This window comes from Drosophila tropicalis, unplaced genomic scaffold (assembly GCF_018151085.1).
Source record: "Drosophila tropicalis isolate 14030-0801.00 unplaced genomic scaffold, ASM1815108v1 contig_878, whole genome shotgun sequence".
In the NCBI taxonomy this organism is placed as follows: Eukaryota; Metazoa; Arthropoda; class Insecta; order Diptera; family Drosophilidae; genus Drosophila; species Drosophila tropicalis.
In genome coordinates this window covers 13,718,370-13,729,747 of record NW_027173374.1, presented here as the reverse complement: position 1 = coordinate 13,729,747, position 11,378 = coordinate 13,718,370, and the positions used below count along the sequence as shown (strand labels likewise).

At 36.8% G+C, this 11,378-nt stretch overlaps 1 protein-coding gene across 1 annotated transcript; it reads right to left on the bottom strand.

Moving 5' to 3' along the window:
* Nucleotides 1–9,501: 9,501 nt before the first annotated feature.
* Nucleotides 9,502–11,117, bottom strand: LOC137585018 (calcium uptake protein 1 homolog, mitochondrial). The gene is given in 2 exon segments (XM_068300651.1): nucleotides 9,502–10,492; nucleotides 10,494–11,117. Coding segments are annotated over 2 exon segments (1,443 nt in total). The 5' UTR covers nucleotides 10,977–11,117; the 3' UTR covers nucleotides 9,502–9,532.
* Nucleotides 11,118–11,378: the final 261 nt, after the last annotated feature.

Below are 11,378 nucleotides of genomic sequence, written 5' to 3'. Positions count from 1 at the left end.
TTTGAAATTTTGTAATTAGCTATGTCTAGATACTCTTAAAAAGGTAAAGGCATTTGCTAAAACGATTTAATCAATATGTTATTTGTTTCCTCTCTTTTTAACACTTTACGAATAAAATAATTACTGAAAATGTTTTGTTATCATTTTTCCAATCAAATTGGCTAAAAATTTATACATTAACTGAACCATGAATAGTATCGATAGCAATTAAGCAAAATAAATATTGTTTCATATTCATATTCTGCTCTCGAGGTGAACGTCCCCCTTCAGAAGATGAGTTTTTGAATATTTTTTAACGAAATTTTATTATCTTACAAATGTATTAAAGGTTTAATGTGTCTAGACTAGAATTTTAAAGGCATTTGGCTAATTGGATAAATCAATATGTATCCTTAATTGTTTCCTCTCTCTTTACCTCTCTCTCAAGTAAGTTGTTTTTTTTTTCTTGTTGCATAACTCAAAGCGTTGCGATGTTCAGCCGAAAGCATTTTATGTTTTAGTGTTACTGAAACCAATCAATAAGCGATTATGATGATATCAATTTTCCAATCGAATTATTTGTTGAATTCATATAATTACGGCTTATGTCATCCAAAGTGTAAAAAATTTTCTGTACTGGGCTTTAGGCCCATTGCCATTGTTGCTGATGGCGAGAAATTGGAACGATACTAAAGAAATAAGGAAAACAGAACACAGTTGGCCTGAAGCTGCTTTATTTTTGCAAAAGGTTCTCAACAAACAAAAAGCTTGTGTTGGTGTCGAATTGCAGTTTTTTATCAAAAGACCATCGTAGAGATAACATGAAATCTCCCGTGGGTAGGGGTAGAGGCATCAATTCCAGTTGCAGGTGAAAATCCTTAATAATATGATCACCCTATAGGAATAGTAAAAGGCAAAAATATTATTAAAATTAAAAGATTTATGAGGTTCATAAAATCGTACCAAAAGTGGACATGTCGTATTGAAATTGGTGAATTCTTTAAATAATTTGAAAACCATTATTGGAAATGGATTGTAAGATTTCTTCAGAAATCGACATACATCAATGGAGCCCCTAATCAACCATGGCTTATAACCATTTTCTCTTTTGAAAACTTGATAGTCGACAGTAATATTATTAGCTGGATGGACCAAAGTAACGTTCAAATTAAGCATTATCAAGTCGCGTTTGACAGCCTTTAAACGACAATTATTGATCACAACCCACGAATTATTATAACTCTCACAGACAAGATTTGTAAACTTAAACGTAGTAGCTTCCTGAAGATTTGAAAACAAAACAGAATTATACCTTTTGCGCGAATTAAGTTAGTAGTTGCAACTCTTACACTCTGCTCAATGTCCAAGTTTATAAGACAAACGACCAACACTCTAAAAATATTCCGACTTAACTGCATTGTGTCGATTTCAAATTACACTTGACAATATTTTGAATTACTGAAATTGAAAATATTATAACTAAAAATATATGTATATATTAAATGATCCATGAATAGTGTCGATAGCAATTAAGCAAAATAAATATTGGTTCATATTCAAATTATGCTCTCGAGGTGAACGTCTCCCTTCAGACCAATTAAGCAAAATTAATATTGGATAATTTTCATATTCTGCTCTTAAGGTTCAATGCCACTTCCTTTCAGAAAATGAGTTTTTTAATGTTTTCAAACGACATTTTCTTAATTGAGCTTAAGCACTTTTGAAATTTTGTAATTAGCTATGTCTAGATACTCTTAAAAGGTAAAGGCATTTGCTAAAACGATTTAATCAATATGTTATTTGTTTCCTCTCTTTTTAACACTTTACGAATAAAATAATTACTGAAAATGTTTTGTTATCATTTTTCCAATCAAATTGGCTAAAAATTTATACATTAACTGAACCATGAATAGTATCGATAGCAATTAAGCAAAATAAATATTGTTTCATATTCATATTCTGCTCTCGAGGTGAACGTCCCCCTTCAGAAGATGAGTTTTTGAATATTTTGTAACGAAATTTTATTATATTACAAATGTATTAAAGGTTTAATGTGTCTAGACTAGAATTTTAAAGGCATTTGGCTAATTGGATAAATCAATATGTATCCTTAATTGTTTCCTCTCTCTTTACCTCTCTCTCAAGTAAGTTGTTTTTTTTTTCTTGTTGCATAACTCAAAGCGTTGCGATGTTCAGTTGCAGGCGTCTTGGCATTGCCCCCCAGCATCCTGTTGACCACAAAATTACGTGCTTCGTTGTATCACATGCTGATACATACATACATAGACATATATACATATATACTTATATATAACTATATGCAGTTTCCAATTAAGGCAGGTGGCGGTCATGAAGCGATGGGTGGTGAACAGGACCTGGGCCATATGCCATACGGTAAATTAAATTGCGCGATAGCTGCGCATGCAAACGATGCATACTTAAGTGCCGTACAGCCAGCATGGTGAGAGCAAGGTTCAAATTGAAAATAAAAGCAATTGCAATTCATAAAATAATAAATATAAAATTGATTTACGGCATCATGTCCGTTACGACCAGCAGCGGCAGCAACAACAAATATGCGAGACAGAAACAACAACGAAAAAAAAGGAAAGAGAGCCTTGCTAAAGGAAGTGCGCCAGTTGCTCGAAAGCGAAAATACGCTATGGATTTTCTTGCCAACAAGTGAGAGTGAGAAATGTGAACGGCAAACGGGCAATGCCAAAAAGTGCATGTCAAAAGCAGAGATACGAGATATGCCACAATGAATTTGCAACGAAATGATTTTTATTTAAACAGAATTGTGCGTGGCTGCATGCGAGAGTTTCTTGCAACACATATCCATTGATGTACACCCAAACACACATATAAATAGGGAAGGAAACACAGCCAAACATATGGACATAAGAGTCAGGGATGGAATAAACTAACTTACTTACCATTCGAACTCTTCAATTTGAACTTAAATAATGTTAGAAACCTTTAAATATACACTGCCATGCAAAAGAGTGAGTACAAATTCAGTGATTAAAAGTCAAGAGTCCCTCATAGAATTTAATTCGCTCCTGAGTATGTTATAGACTGGCACAGAGATTTCGAAATATTTGTCATAATACTTTTAAGTTCATGTCAAGCGGAGATTATTTCTTTGCTTCCATGCTCTGATTGACATATGCCAGTCGAACAAGAGTCCATCCGAGTGGAGGGAGAGAGTAGAGGGAGTAGAGTGGAATACATATGGCAGGGAGAGATAGAGAGAACTAAAGTCGAATGGCGTTGAGGCCGGGTCGTCGATAGCACCATTTGTTCTGCTTTCTGTGATGCAACGGTAAATGAATAGGAGGGAAAGTTGTATGGAGGTCAGTTGCATCAAAGCGCTGGCAACATTTTTTTATTTAAAAGGTAACGAACCACAACAATACAGGTGAAGCAAGAGCGGCAGCAACAGCAGCAGAAGCAACAACAAATCCGACGACAAATAAATAATTGTATGGCATGTTACGTGAATATCATCCTGACAGTAGGTAACGCAACATTGGCAAGTTTTCCCCCACGTCCCTTCTTCAGTCCCTTTGTCCCTTCGTCGCGTGGACTGGCCATGTCGTGGACGTGGGCTTGGGCGTGGCCAGGAGCCACCAGCGCGTGCCCCTTGTGCATTATCACATATCCTGTCTAGCCTGACTCGATACTCGTTACATACAACTGTGGATATTTTGTATGTACATATGCCAAAATGATAAATGATTGTCATAAATAAAGTGCGTTAGTGGCGCAAGGCCGCCTTTTAATCGCTTGACACATTTTATATTTGGGCAACATTAATCATTTTGCTGTTCTGATTTTCATAACGATTTCTTGTTTTTTTTTTTCATGTTCTACTCAAATTTTTCTATTTCCTTTTACCCCCCTCCCTCCATATTTTGGAAGGGTCTTTTTAATTTATTAAAAAAAAACACTGCCAAGGAAACCCAAAAGTTTTTCTTGGCCAAAGAAATTGTAACATTATTTATGTATTCCGGATAGAATGGTTATAGGTAAATTTATCTGTATGTATGTATGTATATACAACGATTTACATATAAAATAAACTAAATAAATATGTTTATCAGCTTGAAATCCAATTGGCTTGTTTCTGCATTTGCCTTATAAAAGTTTCATGCAATCTTGGCCAGATTGTGGGTGGTGGCAAGTGGGTTGCATTGAATTATTTATTGGGGGTAATTTCGATTGCAATGCAAAGTTTTTAGGCCGTCTAAGGACTGCTCGTCGTTAATGTCCTTAATGTCGTGGTTAAAAGTTTTGTTGAGCTCTTCGGGTACTACTTTTGATTTTCGGAGTGATTTAAGGGGTAAGGCAACATGTTGCCCTTATGCCCCTTTTTTCGGAGTTGGAATGTTGCCGAGGGCAAATAAATTATAAATATGCTACGGAAATCAAATTCGTACTTATCCATAGCCACACTTGTATATTTATAATTTTAATTATAAAATGAATTTAATTGCCTATGTATGTGTATTCTGATCTTTTTTTCCATTAAATTTCTATAATGATTTTAATTGCATATATGTATGTATATAAACCAGAGCATGCCAGCAAATAACATTGGAATTCATATATTAATTTGGCATATCTGTTTCATTAATATTAATGCAACATTTCACACTCCATTGAATTGGTATTTCGTTAATTGTAATATGCGGCCCAAGACTGCTCAGCCTATGAAATATTTATTTAACTGTCAGATTCCAATGCGGGGAATCATTGAACCGGCTAACCAATTTTATATTCTAGAGGAATAAGTATATATGATGATGCGTTTGGCAAAAGAATCAAACAAACCCACAATCCACGGCCACAATTATGCACTTATGCGATACATAATTAACTCACAGTCAAAGTCATTTGCATAAGTAAGTCAATAAGTGACGGGTAATTAAAAATTATAACAGATTTCGCTTTGTTTATTGTATGTAATCAGCTTTACGTGTTTAAATAATTATCGTGGAATATGTTTTAATTAATTATGTATGCATAAAATCACGCAAAACAACTATGTACAAAAAACAAAGAAACAACAAAAAAAAAACCTCCGCCCACTGCCCGGACACTCATACACAGACACACACACACACATTGTAATGGTTAAAAACATCTCGAGATCAAGTCTTTGTGTTTACTATGGCAATTTAAATATAAATTACACAACATTTTTTAATTAACTTTTATGCAAACTGCATAATAATAACATCATTATTTGCATTGCAGTTCTTATCCAGTTAATTCAATTTAAATTTACAAAATTAATCCGAAAAACTAAGCTGCATCTAAACTCTGTAATTACATGATTAATTGCCACAGATATAAACAATGAAACACTTCGTATTAGTATTTAAGAGCTTCTGATATTTTATTTAATTTAAGATATTCCAGATTTACTACATTTAATTCACTCACTTCTGAATCATTAATTACCTTTGCTGCTTAGTATATTTAAAATATGACGAGAGCCTTTTCAAAATTAAGTAAGAAATAAGAAAAGTACTCCCACATTTCTTGTTTACAATTACACGTTATTTAAAATAATTTAAATTCTTAGAACTTACTTGGGATAGAAAGGACTAAACCCAAAGATAAAAATATCTGTCATCTATTTATTAATTTCATGATGATTGGAACTCTTATGATTATAATCCAATATCGAGATATGTAATGGTATTCTACTTAACAGACAACAGTAAACATATTTATCAAAAATAATTCGACGACAAGGTATAAAATGACATTGTTGTGTATGTATGTTTATATATAGATTTGCTTAATGATATCTCTCTACTGTATACAGAATTTTCTCTACCGATAGAACAGACTGTATTAATGCTCCTCATATGTAAGGATGTATGTAGAAATGGTTGGTTCGAGCGAGGGTTGAGGGTACTCATTCATCATCATTATGCTTATGCCAACTGGTTGGATGCCTGACTGCTCGTTTATGGCATACACACACACAGACTCACCCATAGTCACACACAGACACACATGTAGACAGAGTTTATGAGTGAAACTCGTCAGAGACACACAAAAGGATGAAATGTTTCTGATACGAGTACAACAACGGCAAGATGAAAAAGTTGAAATAACTTTTTGCCGGCTGGATGTCGCAGCATTTAAAATGTATAAACGTTCTAAATAAGTTTGTATGTATGTATGTATGTGTGTATGTAAGTATGTAAATTGAAGAGAAGTAAGTAAGTACCGGCTGCCAAGTTTTTCATATTTTTATTTTTTTTTTGTTATTCTACTCCTACTGTGATTTCACGTGCAGCCTGTTGTTACTGCTGCTGTTGTTGTTGTCGTCAAACGATTTCGCTTTAAGTTTATTAGTTTGACATGTGTGTGCGCTCTTGAAATTTTAGGCACGTTTGATGGAACATACGAGTAAATGGTAATATGGCTAAATCACAGAAGCCGCAACAAAATATTTATACAAAGATGTTCATAAATGATGCTGGCGTTATGTCCCACATTTTTTTTGTTGAAAATGAGAACTAAGGAAACGCCATTAGTTGGCCTTAATGCCAGTTACTTAAGCGCAGAACTATAATTTCCAAAGTGAGCTCACTGTTCAGCCAGATGTGAAGCCTTTCTGAAGAGAAGAACAGAGAGAGAAAGAGAGGGAGCGAGAGTGGGAGAGATAGACTGGGAGAGAGAGAGGGATGGAGAGAGGAGGGATCCTGCTAGCTGTCCCCTCATACATACCTACACCCACACATTGTCGCGCTGCGAAAAACGTTCGTTCAACATTTTAATCGGCAGGAAATGATGTGAAAAAGTTTTTAATCCATTTAAATGGGAAGTTTTCAATATAAAGCGTTAAAGCTCGCCCTGCGAGAAGGGCTTAAAGCGTGCAAAAGTCGCAAACTTAATTATCGTATTGCTGTCTCTTTTCTCACACCGTCAGCTAAGTCAGTACTTCAGGTATGTATAAGCTGCAGTTAATTCACGTGCCCTTTTAAGTATGCTAAGTATTTGTCAGTATTTCCAGCATTGTATTGTCTGTGTATGTGTCATTATGTGAGCCAGACAGTTTTTCCATTTGACTTTTGCTTAAAGATTTAACTGCTTACCAAGTGTTTAATGATAAATAAAATTTGCAGCTCCTTAAATCTTCTCCATGATTTTTGGTTTACACCCCAGCACACACTCACACACATATGCATGCTTATAAGTATGTAGATACACTCTGTACGATAAGCGCCTGCATATTCATAATTCAGATAAGTGTCGCTGCTGCTGCTGCTGTGGCCGGTCAACTTTCAACCTTCATATCCGACCATAGTAACCTAAATTCATGGAAATTATCTTAAAGTGCAGGTGCTCAAAAAGGCCAAAGTCCCGTTGTGTGTGTGTGTGTGTGTGGGTGGGAGTTGTGGGAGTGCCATGGCCTGAATATGAACGTGTATAAAATAATATTTTTGCACATTCAACGCCTTAAGGCCATAAAATTGCATATTTTATAATTTTTGGAATATCTCAAACAGAAATAGAGTGTATGTATGTGTAGGTGTGATTTGTATGTGGTTGCTCCTGTGGCAATTGTGGTAAGAAAAAAAGGCCAAAAGCTTTGAAGCACTTGCTGCTGCTGCACTTAGCCATGCCGAATATTGCAGTATTATTGCTTTGACCAAAACATTTCAAACAGACAATTTCCAGAGAAAAAGACTCAACAATAAATATTCTTCTATGCGGTCGTAATAACATGAAAATTCAAGAATCTGACTAAAGGCAGTCACGTTGGTCAATGTTCATTAGAAAATTCTTCTATTCTTTTGAATTATTTATGACAAAATCCCATTGACAGTTGATGTTGATGTTAAATGCTTGCATATACAAAGACTCTGACATAAAGCGACAGGCAGACAGACTTACTTAGAGAGAGATGGAAAAATGGACATGAATTGTGATAGAAAGAGAAAAATGAATTCAAATCTATTGAATATCCAATAAAATGACAGATTTTATGATTGGCTAAATGATTTCCATATAACAAAAATAATTCCTGATTTATGGTTTAGGATATTGCACTTGTTTTGGTATGTGGCACTTTTAATTGATTTTAAGTCTCTTTCAGTTTTTCAATTTGTGTTTTTCTTTTTTTGGTTGAACACTGTTTTATTTTTTTCTTGCTTCATAAATTTTATGCAGGACACGCCCACTAGCAAAAGCTGGCAACTTGCATGTTTATTTTTATCGCACTTCCTTGACGCGTTGAGTTTCGAAAGTTTTGTGTGTGCAGACAACTGCGTAGGTTCTTATATGTTGATGGCATTGTGTAGTCTGTGTGTGTGTGTGTAATGGGTGAAAGCCAAGAACATATATGCACTTGAGTTTGATTTTTGCAATGGGCAAAGTTTCCTCGGGCGGTAACCTAGCCATGTTTATGAGGCTGCTCTCCTACTCAGCCCTGCTCAGGTGTTCTGGCCTCGATATGTTGTTGCAAGAGAATTGATAAAAACTTTTCCATGCATAAACATTCTCTAATAACTGACTGGGCCCAACTATGTATGTATGTATGTATGTATGTGTGGACTGGATGGGCTGGACGGGGGCGTAACGAATCGCATTTCATTTCATTTGACCTGCAATTAAGAGTCCGACTGTAAACAGTAATTTTCCATTGAATTTTAATGCCAAGCTCATCGAAATTCAATGAACAACATGGAGTATTTGAAGTAGAATCAGAATTTTTGGTCACAGGCTGTCAAAATTCCCATCGTTTTGGCTGTCTTTTCTTTTCTCTGCCATTTGTTTGTTTCCCTTCAATGTTTCTGCGGCTGGTTTTGTCAATGGCCAGAACCAGATAAAATGGTATGGAGAAAACCCGAACTGTTGTGCGTACGTCCTCTTATGGTGCATCTACCTGGGACGACATTGCGTGTTGCCGCAAGTATTTTAAATTGTTTTCCCAGGACAGAGAAAATGCGGAGGTTTTAGCCATACAAACATTCTGGCAGCAGGTGATAAAAGTTCAAAGTCATGTTAGTTGCGTGGTCGACCCCATTTTGGGATTGGGCGGAATTTAGGTGGATCCCGGCGGGGAGTATGCTGAAGAGCATCTGTCTTTTTGTTTCTATTTTTTTTTTCTTATTTCTACCTTCACTCACGCAACTCTCGAGAGCGACGAGACAACAAAATGGTTTTCATTTACCACTTTTCTTTCTGTGTGTCTGTCTCGCTTGCCTTACCTCTTCTACATCATTTTTCAACATCTGAAGCCTGCTGAAGTTGAAGGTAAACAAAATGCGCTTTTTTGCACAGTCTCTAGTATTTGCTGGATGAGTGTGTGTGGAGGAGGGTGGCGGGGTGTGTGGGTCTGCTGCTACTGACGGGCTGAGGCTAAATCAAATGGTTGATGTCGGGTCTTTGTTCTTCTTTTGTCTGAGCTCGCTAAAAGCCGCCAGCCTCAAAGGACTCTTCGGCTCAAGAGAGGAAATGGCAACGATAGGAAAAACGCATCAAATCAGCGCATTTCGAATTTCCAAAGTTTATTACAGATTTTTCAAATATACGAACGTATTGTGTCTTGGGCACACTTGCACACTGCGCCCAATAGGGCTGCAAATTTGAAAGATTTCGCATGCATACTTCTGCCTCGAGTCTTACGGTCACGAAACACGTTCACCAGCTCACTACGACTAAGAATCCCATTTTCATCGGTGTCAAACACAGTATAGATAATATCAATCAAATGATCGGATAGGGTGACACCCACAACGACTTTGGATATATGTTTAAGAGTTTCTCGCGATATATCCGCCCCGGCAAGATAGTGGAAGGTTAAAGCTGCATCAATGGCCGATATATCGCGGACAAACTTGAAGAAAGCCATGAAGTCATTGAGGCTTATACCAGTCGTCGATGTCGAGTATTTTTCCTTGATACGTTGCAGTGTCAACAAACGCTTTTTAGATGGATGCCTAGCATAGGCTAGCAACACTTTCGCAAATGCCAATTCGGATATTTTCATATTTTTCTCCTGTTCCTCTCGCGATTTTCCTTCATTTTTCATTTGCGGTGGATTTTTCATAAGCAAATTAAATTCCATCATAAGAATATCTCGATTTACAAGACGCTGAAATTGCAAAAACTTGTTGAGACTTAGTTTTTGATTGAAACTATTGCCAAAAAAATAGCGGTACACATTTGCATTTCTTGAATAGGAATCGCCGTAGCCAACTTTCTCAAACATTTTATTCAGGTCATCCATGCTAAGATTACCATCTCCATCCTGGTCGAAGAGGCGAAAGGCCATCTCTATATACCTTTCCGGCATCTTAATCAGACACATAAGGAACATATAATCCGAATAGGTTAGCAAGCCATTGAGCTGAAATTTGCAAAAGATGCTGTCTTCGCTTAATCCAGGATAAGTCAATGTCTTAGACGAGTCTATTTTACGATAACGATCAAGTCCGAGATTTTCTGGTTGCTGAAATCTAGGCATCAGAGAGCGTAAAAAAGTCCAGCGGTGTCATATATATTTCCCATCGTCCTTGTTCATTTTTCATCTTAATGGTGGCAAAGTAGCGAAATATTTTATCAGGATTTGAATATCTACGCAAACGATTCTCATACGATCTGATGGTCATTTGCCGAAAAGAATTCCGATGGATAGATTCTCGACTCTTCTCCTTTGCCTTTTTTTCAGCTTTGGCTCTGCTTTTATTATTTATACCATCCGTTTCTTCTGATTCATCGGATGCCTCGACTATGGGGTAAAACCATTTGACCAACATAAGGCTTCGCTTGAATTTTTTCCGGTCTGGGCATTCTTTCACCTGCTGCACCTTTTCCTCAGTGCAGCAGGCGTGTATTGTGGGCAAAAGGCTGAAACGAGAATGTCCAATCTGCTGGGGGCATCTTTCGCGTTGCTCTCGCTCCTGTCGCAGGAGAGCATGCATGTGTCGTGCATAGTTGAAGAGCGTTTGCCAGCTGCGGGTCATGCTGCTGATGCCATTGGCTCAAAAGAAACAACCAAAAACCAAAAGAAGAAAATAATAAAAAGAAAATAAAAAGAAAACTTTGAATTTAGCTTGCGGCAACCGAGAGAATTGGGGTCAATTTTTGCAATCCAACTGATTGATGAATCCAGGCCTCCCACCACTGGGCTTGCCCCCTGTAACTGCCAACCACCCGAGCTATGAAACAATCTCCTTACATCCGATTTGAGCATTAAATGTAATCAGCAGCGCAAATGTTTGAACTACTCCGGCAAATGCTCGATAAGGCCCCAGGGAAATTTGCAAACAATAAACCGACTGACCAAAGAAAAGCAAACGTGGTTTGCCACCAGCAGCAGCAGCAACGGCAGCAGCAAAACTTCTACTTCGATTTGCTGGATTTTG